The sequence below is a fragment of the Anser brachyrhynchus genome, assembly GCF_964034855.1.
Source record: "Anser brachyrhynchus genome assembly, chromosome: 8".
NCBI lineage: Eukaryota > Metazoa > Chordata > Aves > Anseriformes > Anatidae > Anser > Anser brachyrhynchus.
The window spans coordinates 30,449,835-30,470,582 of NC_137702.1; the positions used below are offsets into that span (position 1 = coordinate 30,449,835).

Consider the following 20,748-nt stretch of genomic DNA (forward strand, 5'->3'; position numbering starts at 1 on the left):
CATACAGAGCTGATTTTGTATGTGAGTGCTATACCTTTAACATACAGAGCTGATTTTGTATGTGAGTACATAAGTGAATTCTTGTTTTCTACTTACATGTGTACTATAATCAGAAATAAAGCAGCAGTTATCAGAAGGCAGAGGTAAGGCTGTTGTGCTGCTTTGTTTTGGTTTTAGTAGAGGATTCTGTTTATCCCAGTCTCTTCAGTCTCATACAACTGTTGTTGCTAAAGTTAACTGAAGTCATTCTATGGCAAGTGTTCAAGCAGGCATAGTCTGATTTTATATGTGGAGCAAAACTAATAAAAATTATCATTAAAGCACTGGTATGAAAAGCTTGGTTTGGTACAACAGAGTTGATGAATTTCTGAAAGACAGTTTTGTCATTAGGACAATAAATGTGCAATGTAGGATTTTCCATCTGCAGGGTGAGAATTTTACAAGGACTTTATGGAAGCTCCAGTATCAAGCAATATCACTTGGGACTTGTTAGAAAATGATATCGGAGGTATAGTCTGATTTACATTGAGAATTACTGTTCTTACGTGTTGCAAATATCAATGACAATAGGTAATGATATTTCAGAATATACTTTTAAATACTAATAACTTAAATCATCTGAGAATATAATTATAATCAGTTTTTGATTTAAAGTCCTTGGCCATTTCATACACTCCTGTCTCAAAAGATTAGTGAGTGTTTTTGTTGCATAAGGCAAAGCCCAGCTCCATCAGTTACTGGGAAGGGGACTGTGAGTGGCAAAATGTGATTTCTGCAAGCAAACCTGTATGGTACTAAATGGAAGCATGGAAGGGTGTTTGGAATGAAAAAGTTTCAAAAATTAACTTTCCAGAGTTTTACTTTCTATCTTACCTTCCCTGAGCTTTGTTTCTTTGTAGCATGAGTAGATGAAGAAAGGGTCTGATTCCTGGTATGCTGCCACTGGCTACAGGATCTCTGTAATTGATAGAAACATATAAGGCCTGTGGAAATGAATACTTGTACATACCTGTGAATTTCTCGAAATTTTCTGTGAATGTCTGGCACATATTCCCTGGTACGGAATACTTTTCTTTTACTGAAGTGTAGTAGTGGATTTTTCCAATCCCAGATAAAAATTTCAGAAATCTTTCCATGGCTTAGGACCTCAGCAGGGAGTATTTCATAGAATCATGAATAGTTGAGGTTGGAAGGGACCTTTGGAAATCATTGAGTCTAACCCTGCAGCTCCAAGCAGGGTCAGCTAGAGCAGGTTGCCTAGGACCATATCCAGTCAGGTTTTGAACATCCTTGAATATGTAAGAAGGCTTGCTCTGAAAATCTCCTCATGCCCCTGAGGTCCTTTGCCTCCAAGGCAGTGTCTCTGCTGAGTAGCATGTCAGTAATCTAAAGCCAGACAGATCTTTTGGTAGGCAAGTTATGGACTCCCAAAGATACTTAAGCCCAAAACAGGTATCCAGGTGCATGCTCAGGAAGGAGTTTGTTTCAAGTGCTGTATATGGTTTGGTCCATAATACGATTAACTGTTTTACAGTTAACATTAGATCTTTGCAGGGAAAGTTTTTTCAAACTTAATTTAGTTTTGAATGTTTTCACAAATGTTTCTGACTTTCAGTACCCAACTTGCCTAAATATCCCAGCTGGATTCTTTTTCTGGCACACAGGTACAGCCAAAAACCTGCCAAGTATGTTTCTGAACAAGCTGCCATGTTCAAAGTTTGGTGTATTAACTATGCAAGTGATCGTGTTTATTATCATTTAATTTCCAGATAATTTTAAAATCTAAAAAATGTTATCAATTTCATAGTTATGTAATGTATTTTATAGTTACATAAAGCTTATAATATGATTATTAACCATTGCCCCTTGTGAAACAAGCTTGTTTAAAAAAAGAAAAAAATGTTTTACTATTATAGTACTACCCTGAACAATTGGTTGCGATCAGTCCGTCTTCATGATGTGCACAGGCAATATTTATGCTAAAAAAGACACAGAATGCAGCAGGTTTTATAGCGTAAAGGAATTGAAAATCTCTGTGCTTTCCTGATTTATCGATTAGCCTGAGAAAGCCTGGTAGCTTGTAGGGTTTCCAAACAAAATATTCAATGGCAAGTTCGTGTTGACGTGAGTGAAGTTGGCTGCATTAATTTCTCCTTTGTGCTACAGAAATCAACACATATTTATACTGACTTTGGTCTGGGTTTGATCCAAAGCATAGTGAAGGGCCTAATTTGACAGCTTGGCGTTTTTAGATCTCGGCCAGCACATCAAACATCTAATACTGGACAGAGCAAAAGGTATCTTGACAATGCATAGAGATTACTTTCTATAAAAAGACAGAATATTTAAAATTAGCTTAGTTGGAATTTACTTAAAATTAGCTTACTTGTTGGAATTATAGTCTATCCTCAAAGCCCTTGACGGTTTTGAACCAAATTTTCTTCTAGCTCAGAATAGAACAGTGATATAATGAAATACGGTAGATCCCCAAATTGCCTTTATTTCAACGAGACTGACTTTGGGACCCCCACAGAAAGCTATCTCAAGTTTACCTCCTGAGAATTAGTAGAAAACTAGAAGTTTGTTTATTTACTGTATTTACTAGAACTGCAAATTTGTACAATTGATACAAATTCTGTTTTAAAAAGAAAGAATAACATAAATGGCTTCTTAAATTTATGCTAGTGGCATTGGATTTAGGCACTTGAAATCAATTTCAGGAGCAGATTTGCATACAACAGAAACCTGTAAGCAAATTGAAAGTGCTGTTTAGGATTCATAGAGGAACAAAATGCATACTCCATCTCTGACATAATTTGTCTTGAGGTTTATGAAATAATTTTTCATTGGATTATAATATTTAAAGTAATTAAAGATGCAATTTTCTATTTAATAAACAATGTATTTTGTAACTTCATTAGGGATGCTGTCTTTCTTAATTGTAATGGTCCAAAAGGTTGTCAGTGAACTGTACATTAACTGCAGAGATAATAATGATTTTATATGCTAATAATTTTTAAATGAATAACTCATGTAGTTTTTCAGCCACACAGGGAAAATAATTTACATTCCTAAAGCTTACTTGGTATTAACCCCTTTACTTGGGGAGAGTGGATATCCTTGTATAAAATGTTCATTTGCTTTACATTAGCACTAATGCAAGCATGTAGGACCCACTGGTGTGAAAGGATTAAAAACAGCAGCATTAGACAAGCATGAACATTTCAGAAAGAAGTCCTTGTTAGAGGGACCTATGGGGACAACGTAACTTGATTTTCTATTTATTGATCAGATGCTTCTTGTTTTTGTTACCACTTGAAACTCCACTGGGAGAGAATCTTCCTGCTGTAGTATTGCAAACACAAAAATATGCACCAAGACATTAAGGGCTCATGCTCGCTCCTTGATACGTTTGTGTGCCTGGCCTAACGTTAGCATGGGTCAAATGCCCATGTCAGTGGAAGCATGCACTCTCTTGGGAGTATTCACAGCATTGCCTGCAGGCTATTTTAAGCATGTAGTTTTAATTTTCTGTAACAGTAGTCTCTCTGGATCTGGCCACCATAGCCTAAAATGGGACATACCTCATGTCTCATGCCTCTTTGGTGCTTCAAGTATCACCAAATTAGTTGCTTAATATAAGAAATATAGATTTCCCATTTTCAAGTTTTTACTTAGTCACAAAAAGAATGGGTTTAAGAGGAAGGTACTTGTGTGCATGCCTGTGCAGAGTTCTGCACTGACAAGCCAAGTACCTGATCCATCATCTTTGGTGTGACAAAGTTTCACTTCATGTTCTTTCCTGTTGGGCACTGAGGAGGCATTTGGAGATATTTTTCATTTCTCTGTTTGTTTTCCAGATGGTAGCCTAACAGCGTCTAGGATTCAACAGCATTATGTTTTCTGGCCCAAAGCTTTGGATTTAGTGCTCTGTCAGCAGTGTGTGAAACACCAAGGAAAATATAGGCACTTGACCAGAGTGGTGTAATTAGCTAATAAAGACTGTCTTGTATTCTAGGTGCAATTTTATTCTAAAACATGCTGATGTTGGGGAAGGATTTCAGATTTAGTTAATGGTTTAAAAAAAAAAAAAAAAGCACACCCTTGCTTAGTTATTTCCAATATAATAGCACAGGGCTACTTATACAGTTGGCTAATGTTTCTCAGATGATCTTCTTGCGTAGGAGAATATCGTGTTAAAACTCCCTGCTACAGCTGCTTTTAAAAGGAAAGGCAGATACATATATACTTAATGATAAGGACATTGATGTGAAGTGGGTTAGTGACCTGAGTGAGAAAGCTCATTGACCCTCCAGCCTGTTACAAGAATGTCATATTTGTTGCAGCGTACTACGTACTGATACACAGCATGTGACAATCTGAGAAGATAAAGCCTCTGACAACGCGTACTTACTATTCACCTGCAATTATGAAACTGTATGCTATTTTTCTTAATTGATAGTGAACACTAGAACATAATAACGTTAAAAGTGTCTCTTCAGAAGGTTGCTTTAAAGAAATGAGTAAGAAAGTCTTCTCAAATGTTTTGATAGATGATTCATTGCATTGGAGCTGCTGTCAAGGAGCCAGTGTAGCCAAGCCTATAAATATGCAGTTACGAGAACTCTGGAAATGTATTCTGATAGTGTGACAGACTCAAAAAGCACTTTTTCTACTGCAGTAGCTTTCTGAAGTTGCTTTTTTCCTGTTCTGCATTCAGATACGTTTGTCTAATTAGACTAATTGGTTGGCGAATTTTCCTCCTTTTAAATAAAATTAGTTTGGAGGTGAGAGAACAAATATCATCAGAACCCTGAATTGCTCTTTCTTTCCATAATAATTGTTTCTCTTTAACAGAGCAGAACTAGGCTTTATTACTTCTAGGAGGTTTCTGTTTAATTTACTCTATACAACATTTATCCAGAAGGAAAGAATATTGATAGTTTATTTATAAACTTTAACCAAAGTAATCATAATGGAATCACTGACCCACACCTTACCCACAGTGGCAATAATGGATACAGCTGCAACAAATAACTGTTACCTGGTGGCATTTTAACACAGAGCTTTCTTTAAGTCAGTACACGTGTATTTTCTGTTTTGTATTGTCTTCTGAAGACCCAAAATAAACTGAGGATAGTGAGAATGAATGATAGCTTAGATGTGTTCTTTCCTTGAACTGCTGATTGTATTAAATCCACTACTCCAGTGCAGACCTACAAATCTATAACATCCTTTTCAGATGAATTTGGAAACAAGGGGCTGAATTCTTTTATTCCTGGTCCAGAGATTAAAATTGATCACGCGAGACACGAGGGAGCAGATTGTAGTATCACAGCTCAATGTGGTTAACTAGGATAGTGCATGGCTTCTGTTCTACTTAACTGTGCGCATACAGGTTACAAATATTATTGATTGCAAGGGTCAGCGAAGGCTGGAGGGAGGTTGTGTTGCTTGATGCTATTAGGTAATTTTTAAAGGACAAGAGATATGAACCCTCATAGCAGCTGGGACAGGTACAGTTTAAATCTGACAAATGGAGATTTATGTTTGTGTGAGCTGGCAAAGCCCTTCAGGTAGAAATAATAAATGGAAATTTGATAGGTTGTTTTATCATAGGTCAAATAATGTGCTGTAGAAGAGGAAAAAAAAGATTTAATTATTACCTTTTCATCAGAATGCACTGATGATAGGTTTTCAGTTGTAGATCTGTGCTGTGGAAAAATGAATAGTGTTTAGCAGTCTCTTTACAAGGCATCATTTTAAAATATATGTAGAGATGGTTTACCTGAAGTGATTCAAAAATGCAGCGTAGGTGGAACGATATGGGAGTAATTACTGAATAAGCTTTATAGCATCTTTTTGTTCTTCCATGTGGAAAAAACACTGTATTAATATTCTGAGATTTAAGATAAGACAATATAATATATTAAAAAAGAGAGCTAGGAAACAATATTTATTTCCTATATTGAAATTTCAGATAGAGTACTAATTATTCAGTAGCATTTGGAAGACATTGCTGTTTTACAGTGAAGACGAGTTCATTAAAAAAGAAAGAAAAAAAAAGTAAAATGAAAAACTTTGGACGAATCCTTATTGCATTTTAAAAATAAGAATAACCAGAAAGTCGTATATTTTGAAACTGATATTTAGCATGTGGGATTTTCTGCCTAGATAAGTAGAATTTCACAAGTATTTCATATAGATGTAGTTACTACATAGGGTACAAAGCTGTAATTGATCCAGCCTATTGTTTCATAGTCACTACATTCAAATAGTGTGGATGCTATGGAAGTAGCATGCAATAAAGTAATAGCAGAGAAATAACTTTTTTTTTTTTTTTTTAGGAGAAATAACTATAGTTAGATATTTCTGTGATTCGTACCTGCTCTATTTTTTCAGCTTCGGGAAACAATATTATAGAAATCAATCTTTATATTTGTAACACTTCAAGACCAATTGGCTATTATATTAGTATTATATCAAAAGTAGAGGACAAGATTTTATCTAGTACGTCGGTGGTGTCTCACTCAACTCGCTGCAAGTTCTTTGCTGTATAGTGTCTGAGATCTGACCAAAGGTGTAACTCCAGGTTATTAATGTGACTTAATTATTCCTCATATATTACCAAAGGATTAATGTGCTGCCTGTGACGGATTTTCAACTGTTGCTTTGCAACAGCATGGAGGCCTAGTATTTATTTTTCTTTCTGATGCCAGCTAAGCATTTGTGGCTTTTTCTTTGTGGATGTTTTCCATCAGATTTGTTCTCATTTTACTCTTTCCCTGCATACTTACCATATGTAGCTTCTACTGATTTGGCTTTTCAAGATCTTTTTTCAATTTTTTTTTTTTTTAAATCAAAACTTAACATGAAGAATACTTTTCTATGTTAACATTTGATTTTTCCCTTTGTAAATTTGCTTTGCATTTGATTATTAATCCAATGTCCCAGCATGATTGCTTGTAAACCTGACATGTTATGTGAATTTGCATGGGGAAAAATACAATTTGTACTACCAAAAGCTATTGTAATATTTTCTATTTTCTTTAATTTTTAGGAGTCTGCTGCTCCCAAATCCTTTTTCCATCCATTTTGTTTTTCTTTCACTTGTGCATCTACACGTTTTCTATACTGTGCAAAAATGCCTTTACTGTGACACGTGGTTTCTGAAACAGTTGTCTTTTTTGTATCCTTCAAGTTTACTGATAGTCCCCAAGGAGATGAGCTTCTTGCTATCGTGGCCAGTTCTCTTCAGCATCATTTACTGAACAAGAGGAACCTTTGGGGCCAGGTTTTTTTTTTTTTTCTGTGTGGTGCAGCGCATCACATTGACAAATAGTATCTGGCTGATGGCTGGAGGAAACACAGCCCCCTGTGTCTTTCCTTTGGCATGTTAGTGCTAGGAACATGCTTGTAGAAGGAAGAGAGAAAGGAACTGACAACATTAGCATGTCAAATCTCAAACTTCAGAATCCATGCTATGCCAGTTCAAGGATGCTCCTGAATAGTGACAGCTTGTCCCAGTGGCCTGAAGTGACCAAATTCCAGTCGGGTCTAAAAATCAAATTCAGCTATATTGTAAGCAGACTGGAGTAAGCTCTTTTCCTGAGTGGAATGGCACATTCTTATGTTAGAGATGGATTTGACTGAGACTACTAAATGCATTTTAGCTAGTGACCTTTTCAGATTTGTGGCTGCTATAATAAATGTTACCAGGATGACATAAGAAAGGTTTGCAGCAATATTCCACTTTATTTTTTTTACAGCAGATGTTTCTTCAGTTACTTTGTATTACAATTTACAGAACTCTTATGTTCTGTAAATCAAGATTCATAGCAAACTGTTTCAGTGCTTTAAGTCCTACTATAAACAGTATCAGGCAGAACAGAACCAGAGGGCAGGTAAGCAGACTTCTGCATTTGTCCTTCTCTGCGATGAGGCTTACTTCATAATAATCTTCACATTTCATCAAGTCCTTTCACCAGGACTACCATTTAACTTGCTAGCATCCTCAGTGTGACTATTATTTCAAATATGGGCAATATTAAATATCAGTTTCCAACCTGAGAAGAAATGCTACAATTACCATCTGTTCCTTAATTTAGGAAACTGTATATCTTTGTCCAACTTACTGTCACTTCTTCTAGAGTGTCCTTTAAAGAATTATGTTTTAAAAACACTTAATGGTACTGAATGCTTCAGTTCTGAGGTATGCATTTTAAAAGAATGCTTTTAGAGGATAAGTGCTCCAGTCAAACTAAGTTGAAAATCTCTGTGATGCTTAGCCAGATATTGATGATTGCAAAATCACCGCATTGTTTTTTTCAGGTCTTTGTTTAATCATCTGGAAACGTTGATTTTCACTAGAACATATTAACACTTGAGTGTTGCCCCAATAATATTCCAAGTGCAAGTACATAATAAAATAAAGAAGAGCAATTAAGTCTGGAAGTAGGCTGTGGAAGGTAGGCTAAATCCGTGAGAAAAGCTGCTGCTGATAAAAACCGAATTAGGAGTGGACTTTATATTTGATGGGGCTAAAGTGTTATGAATCACCTTTGAACATTTGTTTGATGTTAGATGTCAAGCTATTCTAATCATGGGACTCCTAAATGCTGTGAGGACAGACTATGAGGCTGCAGTGTATTGTAATCAAAGCTCAGACATACGACACTGATTGCACGGTCGTAATTCTAGTTTCCATCACTCAGGTGGATTGATTCTAGACTTTGTCTGCTCTTCCTGTATGCAGTTTCTGATACCTAGGTCTTGTGAAATTTTGGGTACGTCTAACTGAGACAGGACAACTGGCTTCAAAGACAAATGAGATTATAAGAACAGTTTTGGTTCTTGCTGGCCTGGCTAGTTCATTCTTGTATTTTCAGTACTGCTTGCAAGAGCTCATATCTTTGTCTCTGTGTCTAATTTAGCAATAAAATAAGGTATGAGACCTATAGACTGCATTACTTGCAGGTTCAGCTACTTATTCATTTATACATTTGTAGAAGATATTGTGGTGTGGACATTGCTGTTCAACTTAGAATGCACTGCAGCGATTGTATAGGGCTCTTGCTGATAGATGTGAAGGGTCTTCTTTCACATTTACTGTATGCAGTGCTCATTCTAACTTGAGGATAAGAAAACGATAACTCAAGTGTCTTGTAGTTCTTTTCCTTTTCTCCCCTTACTTTTTTTTTTTTTTTTTTATGAACAAGGCCTTTACCCATCGTTAGGGAATTGCTCTTACAGACCTTGCAAGTGTACCTATTCCAAAGCAAAGAAATCATTAATAAAAAAAAAAACAGTAAAAAGGAGCAGTTATATTACAAAATAAATCTACCAGGCTTACAAGGAAAACAAATTTGAAAGAGCCACCTGCTGTGTAGATGAGGCAGTAATCTCAGCAGCAGGAAATAAACTGAGAGAGAAAGAAAATACAAAAGCATAGACATTAAAAAAGTAATTAAAACACTTATCTCCATCAACATACATAGCAAACAAAAAAAAATCAACCACCTAGAAAACATACTCTATTGAACCTCACAATAGGAAGTAACAAAGCTGCCACCATTAAAAAAAAAAAAAATCTTTCATCAAAACGAGAGAGATCCTTTAAAAATACAAGCCTTGAACATATTTACTAATGTGTTAATGACTAATGGACTGACCTTGAGAGAAGCTGAGCACCTGCAGAGCATTTGCAACTTCACTGGTTGTTCAGTCTTTCAGAATAAAACCTTTAAAAATGTACAGAGTAGCTCTTTAGATACCAATGGCTTTCTGTTCCATTTCTGATGAATGTTATAGCATGAATTTTAATGGTGTGTTTAATATAATCAGGTATGTGGCATAGCTTAAGTACCGTGTTTGTATAGTGTCTTTCAGTATAGTTAACATCTAAATTATTGTTTAATATTGATCCATGGACAGTAATTTTATCAGTATTGATATGAATACGTGTGACTTCTTAAAAACAAGTAGGTAGAGTGTATAGCACTGAATATGAATAGGTTCTATCATGTGATGGGAAAATTGTGAATTTGACAATTATGTGAATCTATCATTTCAATATTATCTTTCAAAACAAAACAAAAACAAACAAACAAAAAACACTTTAATGTACATAAAACTCCTGGTTCAATTTATACAATTCACGAATTGTGGGACATAAAATAAAACTGCTTTACGTACACAATTTTGATCTTCATTTCCCCAGACCACAAATAAGACTTGTTGAAGAAGAACAGAGCATTCAGAAGTGTAAAAGGATGCTTATCTGCTTGGAATTTACTGTGTGTTCTTCTCCGTTGTGCACCTTTGTAGTCATACTCTGACCCTGATACCTGTAGCTGCAAGTCTCGGGGCAAGTGTGAAATGATGTCAGAAGTGTTACGCCTAGAATATTTTTATATGGGAACAGAAGGAGCAAGTTGGAATACTCAGTGCATAAAAGGTCAGGGAGATGGGATAAAATGTGTACCTAAGACTTTATTGTTAATTCAAAAGGTCTTGTTCAGAAGGGAAGTTGCGATTTAGAAATTTACCTTCAGAGAGCATTTGTTAGGCTTGTATCTACTTTAGTGCATCTTTTAAAGAATATAACAAAAATATATAAACAACTGTAATTAATGAAAACTTATCAGACCGTGTTAGTTCTTATCTTTGTATCAGTCTCTCTCCACCAGCCTTCCATAGCTCCTTTTCTTAGCCCACATGAATGGGCACTACTTATTCCTATTTCTGTCTGCCAAAGGTGAGCTATTGCTGTTGCAGAACCTGTGATGCCTCATTACTGGGCTGTGTTCAAGTTTCTTATGCTGATTAACAGGCTCAGTCTCAGTTTGTCTAGGCTTGGCCTCTGAGATATTATTTCAGCAGACTTGCATCTCCACTACAGCAGATGCACAATTTATTATACGTTTCTTCTGCCTGCATCCAGTTTCTTATACGATTCATGTGTTTTTCTCCTCGTGCTCAGATTCCAACAGCTCAGCTTTCTGCCGGGTCCTAGGATCTCCTGGGCCCCTCTTCCTCAGCAGATCCCTGTTGTGGAGGGTGGGAAGGACAGAACATGAGTAGTGAAGAGGAATCTTTGTTATTTTTTGTTTTTCTGTCTAGCAGAGTCTTCCTTGTAAATGTGAATTCTCAAAATTGTATTTAACTCTGAAACACATGAGCAGCTTTTCATACATATGGCAAAAGGTGGAAAAACCTCCCTCCCTAATCCTATAAATTTCTATCTAATGCTCCATATTTGTATGACATGAAGACACTTACAAAGAAGTTACATAAGTTGGTGAATTGGGTTTGATGATGTTTTTGCTTTGCTAGTTTAAAAAGGAAGAAAAAGGGATATGCATAGCAAGTGAAATTTATTTTCTTTGTTTTCTTTCAAATTCAGTTTAGATAAATTTGTAAATGTAATGCCCTTTTGAAACAAAGTGGAAAGTTTCATTATAAAAATGTTAAAATTGAGAGTCTTGGATTTTAAAAAATAGTTTTTAGTATATTCCAACACAAATTGCTTTAGCCAAACTGCATTTACATTTTACCAGTTAGGTAAAAACAATTCAGCCACCTCTCTACTTGAAAAGTCTCCGCTCTCAAGACAGTAACAGCAAAGAATGCAAAGAGGGGTAATATTGCTTGAAAGATCTCAGCTGCTCATTTGTTTACCTATTCCAGCTTAAATTTTTCCAGAATGCTGTAGTAACATAACTGAAAATGAGCAAATGAAATTTTTTGGTGTCTGGTGTGGGGAAAAAAGAAAGTCTCACAATGCTCTAGTAAGTTTTCTCCCCCCTAGGCTCTAGGCTTCAGTATATTTACACTTCAACGTCAGCTCCTTTTTTTTTTCCTTTTGGAGATTCGTTTTCAGTCAGCTGCCAATGAAAACTACATTTGACCCTTACCAGGGAACATGGCTTATTTTGTATGTCAGTTATTAAGACTGGCTGAGAAGTTCATATGAAACTGCAAATCTGCCCAAACTTGTCAGATTTAAGTAATTCAAACAATGATTTCAGGTTCAGAAGGCATTCCTGTTTTGGGGGAGAGGGGATTTGATCAAAATAGGAAAGAGATGCATGCTGTGCTGCTACTCCCACTTCAGTTTTCCTTTCCAGACCAGGCTAATAGTTACAGTAGTAGCATCAGTATATATTTCCTTTTCTGACTTAGCTGATTGATGTGTTGACATGCCTTGATTTGTTTGGTGCAGCAACCAGGTGGACTAGCTGCATTGCTCTGCATGCCAATCCATTACATTGTGTATGCATCACTCTTCTATATTGCCATGTGTATCTAACAGATTGACTCTAATCGTTTTGCAATTCATATTTCATTTGGACTAGGGGATTGTAAGAGGATCTACAAGAGTATCTCTTTAAATGGAGATGATGAACTTGACACCTCCAGTTAAGAAAATTAACATATATCAGTATTATGAGAATGAAGAGTAAAGGGATAGGAAGCAGATGTTTCTTCTAATATGTATTTTCATGTTTATATGTATGCACATACATAAAGGATTAAAAAAAAAAAAAGGTTAAGGCTTGTGTTTTCCAAAGCCACTAGTATAACTTTGGAAAGTATGTAATAGGCCAGACTTGAGAGATTGGTGCTGAGGTATGGTTCACTGGAGAAAGGATTGTGGTGATCCAAGGAAGGAAAGAAAGAGGGAGGTCTTCATACTAAGAGTGTGATGCTTACTGAGAGAGCTGGAGCATCTGGAGACAAAAGGCAGGGCCTAGAAAATCAGAGGGCCAGGAACGGAGATGAGTTGCTTTCAGTTCTGTACCTGACCCAGTCTGGGACTATCTAGATTAGCTTTTGCAAAGTTAAACTAGATCTGTCTTGCAAGCTGTTACTTTCACAGTATTTCTTCTTTCTCTGTTCTTAGTATGTGCCATTGTCCTCCAGCCCGTGTGTGGTTTGGTATCAGCCGCTTCACAAGCTGCTTCCCTGGAATCAGCACATAAAGGGTCTGAGGCTCCAGGAGGTCCAGGGTTTTGGCTGCAGAAGGCCAGTAGTCGGGTAGTAGCCCACTGCTTGACTACATTTGCAGAGTCCATCCAGCCACACCAGCAGTGGAATTGTATTTCTAGACTGCCTCCTTTTGGTTGCCCAAAAGTTGTTCTTTAGCGCTAGTGAAGGAAATGATTGTTATCACTAGATTTTGGTATGAGTTATCTAAAGACAGGAGACATGGAATAGTGAAAGATTATTTTAGGACAAGAAAAATCAAGTAATAAATAAATAAATCCTTTAAGATGGCTAGCAGGTGGATTTGGAGAGCAGAGAATTTTAGCCTGAAACCTAGGGGACCTCATGTTTTTGTAAGTATATATATATATATATAAAAATATATTTTATATATATGTGGTTTTTTTTTTGAGGTGGCTCCTGGCTAATTTGTATTAGTGTGTGAACTCCCTTTTGCTAAAGGTTCTCTCTGATTCTTCTTCAAAGGGTATTTCTCTTGGTTCACTATTTTGACCTAAATTATAGGTCCATATATAACTGTTTTTTGTTATTGCTTTTTAATTTATTTCTTTTTCTAAAACTGTTTGCACAAAACTGAATTTTTCCTCTGAAGCTGTTTTTCATCAAACCCTCTCTCTCCTGAGAGGCTGTTGGCTATTTTATCAATATTTGATCCATCTGTAAAGCATACTTCTGTAGGGTGGCTGTTTATTATGAAAGTTATCTCTCTAAAGTGGATCTTATCAATTCTTGATCTCTTTGTGTCTCTCTGCCTCTTAGCTAGCTTAGTGGCTTTAAGAAGTACTTAATATTCCTGTTTTAACAGAACTAAATGCAATCATTGTAAGGGCAAATACTAAACAGTGAAGGGAGAAACATCAGCATCCAGTATATCTTCCAGTGGGTGCTTAGTAAAGAGAGTGAAATTGTGCCAGGTATGTATAGGAAGAAGATGAAATTTCCCTACAATTCCTATAAATATTGCAAAATTGATTTTCATGGAGTTTTCAGCAAAATGAAAGTAGTATGAGAAAATAGCAGAAAATGCCATGTTTACCGACTACCTCTTAAACTTCTTTTTGGTCATACTAGCCAGAGTGAACAATATTGGATCCAATGCATTTGTAATATAAATCCTTTGTTTTCCGTGGCATTGAGCCTATGATGAACCTGAACCATGAACATCACAACAGTCTCTTAATTCTGCTCTCTCTTCAACCAGTGAGAGCTAAATTACTGATGTTCTTAGAGATGGAATCATTTTCATCAGTAGATGATAGAAATGTTAAAAAAAAAAAAAAAAGGAAATTTTTGTGATGGGTTTCTCTTTGTTTTTGAATGGGGATAGCCATAAAATAGAAAGGAAATTATCTTTAATTCATCTTGCACCTGTCAATAATGGCAAAAGTGTTTTGTCCCAAGAATAAACTGAGGCCACTGAGCTGGTCTATGTTTATGTCAACTGAAATAAGTGCACTGCTGTCCTCTGCCTGTAAGCAGTCATGGAGAGCTTTTCTCAAGGTATTCTTGTCATAGATAATTTAGCAATATATACATACTTAGAGGAAGACCTATGCAGTTTTTAAGTATAATTTTGCATGTATATTATACATATGCATTTTGCATGTTATACTTTCAATACTTTCAATAGTACAAAGTATTTCTGGCAGAATCTTAAAATATCCGTTATTCATTCTTCATTAGCTGATATTCCAGTCTACCCAGGAAGTACAGCATTCGAAGGTCTTGAAGTTCAGCATGTGCTAATATCTTCTAACCTTATTTTTCTCAATATCCAGCTAATGCTCAGAAGTGTTTTGATAGTCAGGTGTTCAGCAATTGATTCATTGTTTTGTTTATTAACAGAGATCAAGAAAAGTGCTCAAAAACTGTGAGGTATTTGAAATGCAAAAATTTCAGCATTTTTTTCATTTGCTTTTTGCTTTGTAAGCCTTTTCAATTCACTGAGGCCTGCTTTCCTTTTCTTCACTGAAGCTATTGAAACTAAATATACTTTTTTTTTTTTTTTATTCTTCTTCTCTTATAGTAACTTCATTCAGGGCTGTAGAGGTTTGAGAAGCTTCCCCCATATCAGGTGACTCATGAGAAAATCTGAAGGGTTCTATGACTGAGTCCTGATACTCTGATGTAATGAGGCAACTTTGTGCTGCTTCAGAAATATAAAAAGGCCTTAAACCTTTCCTACTTGGAATAGCATTCCTCAAAGTGCAGTCCTGCTTTGTTGTTGATGCTAACATGATACTATTGGGGTTTTCCACCTGCAACCAATATATCTCCAAGAGGTGAAAGGTCATTCTGCTGCCATCTGTGCCTAGGAATGGAGGGAACACATTACTTTGCGTGTTCCAGTTCTGCCTACATGATCTAAGGACTCCTTAGAGGTAGTGTGTTTTCTTAGAAAAATTGTTGACATTAATTCCACTTCAGTATGCAATTATTAATTTGCATACTTTCATGATAATATGTGTGGTTTTATTTTAGATTTAAATATGAAAGTTGAGGCCCTGTTGAAAATGCCCCGATAGATTATTTCATTTGCATGAAAAAAAATGTTTAAACTTCTGTGCTGGCTAGACTTTCTGTGCTGTCCAAATGTATAAACAGCAATGTAAAGATAGTTTTTAATAACCGGAAGATGCCTTTTGCCTTTTTGTAATTGAAAGGTATTTGTTGCTATTGTTGGTTGTGAAGCCTGTCACTATCTGTATCCCATGGCTTCTCTATAAATTTGTGCTATTAATAACTATAAATAAACGTCAGCCAATAAGGTCTTCAGGGTTTTGAGAAAACAGTCAGGAACACGTAAAAGTGATGACATATAAGGACTCACAAATAAGACACGTTAACAGCATTGCCACTCATGCCCCACTCCTCATCAGCTAAGCTGTTCATTATTGCCTCATTTGTGTTACCTGCAAACTAGATGTCTTGAAAAATGCCTCAAAACAAAGGGAAGAAAAACAGTTCACAGCAGTAAGAGTTACATGTGTGTGAAAGGAAAGTGATACAGGAGAAGCTTACCAGAGTTACCCCTTCCCCAGTAGCTTCTCTGCTTCTGCACCCTGTATATCCTATTCTCTCTAACCTTCTTCTTTGCATTTATTTTGAGTTAATCTGAGTGCACAGGTTAACCAACAAACTCTGTTTTCAAGTGCCAGTACTATTAACAGATCACCCATTATGTAAGTTACTGACTACAAACATGAAACTACAGTCATTTTTGATGTTTTAGGGAACATCTGAAGTTTTGTTAGACTGCTTGTGTTGTTGACATTTTTGAGAATGTGCATGTAATATAAAATATATATTTGTCATTGAAATTTCCCTTGCAGTTCTGATCTGCCTTAAAATGTCTATTTCAGGTTTACCAGAATCAAACAGAGACAGTATATTCCAAGGGCTGAGAATGGATCAAGGATTTTACACATCTAAAGACTTCCTACCGTTGGTAGCTATGGCAAGTAAACCAGGTGGGTGATACTGTGTTTTTGTTATAGCCATATTCAGTAGTAAGTCATTAGCAATTCTTGAGATATCAAAATACACAGATGGTTATACAGCATCACATCCAGTTATGAAGCACCTCCTAATGAAATGGTGCGGGCCAAAGTTTTTCTTGGTGAGCTGCAACTTCAGGACTGTGCATTGAGGAAAGTCAGTCATGGAGACTGTAAAGCAAATAGTCATATATAAAAATCAAGTACATGGCAATTTATTACCCACAAAAACTTGTTTGTTATGTTGAATTATATTCAAAAGATGTCACAAGGTTCTCATTTGTATAAATTATCTTGATATAAATAACACAGCAAATATAAGATGAAAATCTTATATAAGATTCTTTAATATAAGATGAAAATCTTGAAATGACCTGATATTATTTTGTTGGCCCGTATAAACAGCTGCTTTGTATGTTGTTGATAATTGTTTTTACTTGTAGCACTGTGATCCCAAGTCAGTCGTGTGCTGCATGTTTTACAGGCACATTTAAGGGAGCACTAGTTCTTTTCTCAAAAACTTCACAGTCTCAGGACAACAGTAGTATGCTTGAAGTCAGTGATGCCAGTTCATAGGCATCAAATTCAGCCTCGTTTTATGCTTTTACATATTTGTTTTGAATGCAGACTTGGCTGTTTGCTACCCAGGGGTTGTAGATGCTTTCAGGGGCCCTGAATGTGATGTCATAAACTCTGGATGAGTGGATGACATGAAACTTGTGATTTATATGCCATGCTCACTCACAGTCTAGATTCCCCAATGTGGTGATTAAAAATAAAAGAAATTCCATATACTGTTTTCTGAGCATATACTTAGTGCACTGTGTGGTCTTGTATGCACGACTACATATTTAACCACTTTAATCTACAAACCGTGTTTCTTCTGTCCATTCAGAAACTTCTTTTAGCATCAAATAAGGTTGTCTGTTTATTTAGTAGACTTTCCATAAACCATGAGTTAAAGAATATGTCTCTGGCGGCAAATTATTCTGCATATAAAAGTGAAGTTTATTACCCCATTTTATGCAAAATATTTAGGAAAGGAAATTCAGCATCCCATCTGTCCCATCTCTCTGCTGTTTTGATCAAATGTTTATTTCTGTGTATTTTCTTAAGCTTAGGGAGCTCAAATGAGTTAGGAGAAAAGGGTTGATTTTGTTTCGGTTTTAAAGAAAGAGATGTTTTAAAATGAAACAGATTGAGAATATACGCTGCAAAACATTTCTTGATTAACAAAGGAAAAGCAAATCTTGCAAAACAATCTCCCTTTGTAATAACTTGACTAAAAATACTATATAGAATTCTGTACAAACACATAGATAATTGTGTGCTATAAGGGACTAACTTTGAGAAACTATTATGCAACTCTATCGACAACTGGAAAGTATTCGTTAGAAAAACACTAAATATTATTCTTTATAATCTGTTACAATGTGTTGTTTTTTTAACTGTGAGGATAATGAATCTGATAAGTGAGAAGCTTATTTTTTTAATAAAAAGATCTTACAATGCTAATTTTCACCCAACAGGACTCACAAAACTAGAATGTGTGGTCGTTTGTATCCTTTCATGATAGAAGGGTTCTGTTGCTTAGAGTATTGACTATGAAATTATGTATACGAGCATATCTTAAAAATGGGAATAAAACTGTCTTTCAGCGAAGCAGAATAATTTGATAGTGACACTCCATGCTTAGAAACTGTAAGATGCAATTTTACACTGCTTTGAGTACGAGTACCTTTTGAGCTGTCATGCAGAAATGGTTTCTCTACTTGAAAATGGGGTTTTTCCTTTCATCTTTCAGGGATGTGTGCCTGTCACTCTCCATTGCCATCAATACATGGAACTGTGATTGTACTTGGGGCAGGAGACACTGCTTTCGACTGTGCAACATCTGCTTTACGCTGTGGAGCTCGTCGTGTATTTGTGGTCTTCAGGAAGGGGTTCACTAATATCAGGGCTGTCCCAGAAGAGGTAAAATTGAATAATAGCATTTATGAGAAGGAATATTGGTTGTTATTGTTGTTACTTCTACAGCGCCTGAAAGTGTGCAGTAGGTACATTAAAAACATCTACTAAAGGCTTTGTTTATAACAATTATCTTAAAACGTATAAAAGTTTATTAACGATCTGAGGTTTGATTCGTATAATCTCTGTATAAGTCATTTTCCTCTGCTGTATCCATTCCTTGTAAAGTCTCAGAGAGATGCCTTTGCATAAAAGGGGTAGAATTTCCTGTTAATTAGAAAATACGGTAAAATTCTTAAAATCTTGGAAGCACCCCAGAGATAAAACAGGCATTTGAGTATTGTAGGTGACTCTTCAGGTCCAAGAATTATGCTTTCTGGCTGCTGTCTAATGAATCTCAGTGATTCTGACATAGCTTTGGGAGTCTATAAATTCTTGCAAGGAAATTACTTACTGTGATTTTCATTTTGAATCACTGCCAATGGCAATAGAGTGATGTCATTCACCACAGATTTCAGTGTTCCATTTGATTTTTAGTTTGGCTTTGCACTTTGGCATTTATCAGGACATCTGCACATTTTGAAACTGACTCTGCCTCCTCAATTTATTTGTGTTACAGGAGAATTTTTTCAAGTTGGGCTTTCTTATTTTGGTCTTTTTCCATTATAATTTATTTGGTACATACTTTAGACACTTACATGCTTTAGAATAATAGTACACCTAATGCACTTCTTATCAAGGGAATTATGGGAATTTGGTCATTTTTTTCAAGAAGGTGAGCATCTTAGAGATCCTGTAGAAGGGGAATAGAGGTGAAAAAAAAAAAAAAGGAATGGAGGTTCCAAAACATAATTTACTTCTTTCTGTTGCACTTCAGATAAGAATTTTAGACACAATGAGATTAGAGAGGCCATTGTAGCTAAAAGACTCATGCTATTCAGATTCTTGCTAATTAAGAATCAGAAGTCACTCTGAACTGAAATCTTTGTTAGCAGCCTGGGTCAATTCCTAAAAGTTGTCAATGTTCATCAAATCATGCAGTGGATTTGAAAAAAAAAAGGGGGGGGGAGAAAAGTGAAATAAAAATAGTTTTAGCCTACTAGTAGCCATGATAGAATGAGGTCAGGTTGGACATTTCATAAGATAGTACACATACAAGATAGTTACATGTACATTATTTGTCAAGTAAACGTAGACAATCAAATCCTGAAGTCTCTACTAAGATGTGGTGTTTGACTTCAGTAATTTTATCACAACAGAGAATCAGAAGATCTTAAGTCTGGGATGTCACACAGAAAACTGTTATTTGGACATGGTATTCAGTACTTGAAAATAAACTCTTAAAGTCATAGAAAACACAAATCAGGTCATGTGTTTAATTAATACTAGGCCTCTTAAAAAACAGGTAGTTGCATAAAGTAGCTCTTTTGCCCTCAGAGGAGTTATTCAGTGACAGGGAACAATAAGAAAATGCATCAGAAAAATGTCTGCATTGCAAATCTACTGCGTGCCACTGTCTAGAACTGATTGATTTAATACAGTAGAGGCTCTGAAGATGACTATCTGTACACAATACACCATTGCCTTCTACTAAAGAAGAATATGTGGTAGCACCTTGAGTCAACTTTTCATAAAGGTTTTCATGTTTATTTTATTGCTTTTAATCTGCAGATGGAACTTGCAAAAGAAGAGAAGTGTGAATTTCTACCTTTCCTCTCCCCCCGGAAGGTTGTGCTTAAAGGTGGGCATATTGTTGCAATGGAGTTTGTTCGAACTGAACAAGACAATGACGGAAACTGGAAAGAAGATGAGGATCAGGTTGTCCGTCTGAAAGCTGATGTGGTGATCAGTGCCTTTGGTTCAGTTTTGAGTGACACTAAAGGTAACCCTGACAAATATATTCTCTAAATGCTGCTTGTTATTTTAGCTGCAGCCATTTTGTGTCCTTTGACAGTTCTGTGAAACGGGTCTTCTGGAGGTTACATAGCTTGTGACTTGGTCCTTTTCACATAAATTTATTTGTCCTGTAGGTATACCTCTTAGAAAAAAACAAGAGTATGAATAACAAGCAGTTTTCTGTGTGTCATTGTCTAGAGCAGGAACCAATATTAGAGGTACAGTTGCTCAGTATATATCTTGCTTTCCTCTCAATGCAAACGGGTAACACAGAATACTCATGGGGATTTCTTCTGGTCTCGCTAACTAACATTAGAGAAACTTATACTACAACTTCAAACTGAACTGATCTGATCTGTGAAACTTTTTTTTTTTAATT

General features: G+C 35.9%; 1 protein-coding gene and 1 long non-coding RNA gene across 8 annotated transcripts in view; one reads left to right on the top strand and one right to left on the bottom strand.

Annotated features, from left to right (window-relative positions):
* The window catches only part of LOC308199397, a 36,554-nt gene extending 20,198 nt beyond the window's left edge, over window positions 1–16,356 (bottom strand). The window contains exon 1 of the long non-coding RNA XR_013954606.1: window positions 35–16,356. This is a non-coding gene — a long non-coding RNA (uncharacterized lncRNA). The remainder of the gene's footprint in view (window positions 1–34) is intronic.
* The window catches only part of DPYD (dihydropyrimidine dehydrogenase), a 352,451-nt gene that overhangs the window by 150,901 nt on the left and 180,802 nt on the right, over window positions 1–20,748 (top strand). For all 7 annotated transcript variants that reach the window (XM_080603522.1, XM_080603523.1, XM_080603524.1 and 4 more), the window contains 3 exons: window positions 16,371–16,478; window positions 18,310–18,479; window positions 20,145–20,355. In XM_080603522.1, the coding sequence (XP_080459648.1) occupies window positions 16,371–16,478; window positions 18,310–18,479; window positions 20,145–20,355 (489 nt within the window). The remainder of the gene's footprint in view (window positions 1–16,370; window positions 16,479–18,309; window positions 18,480–20,144; window positions 20,356–20,748) is intronic.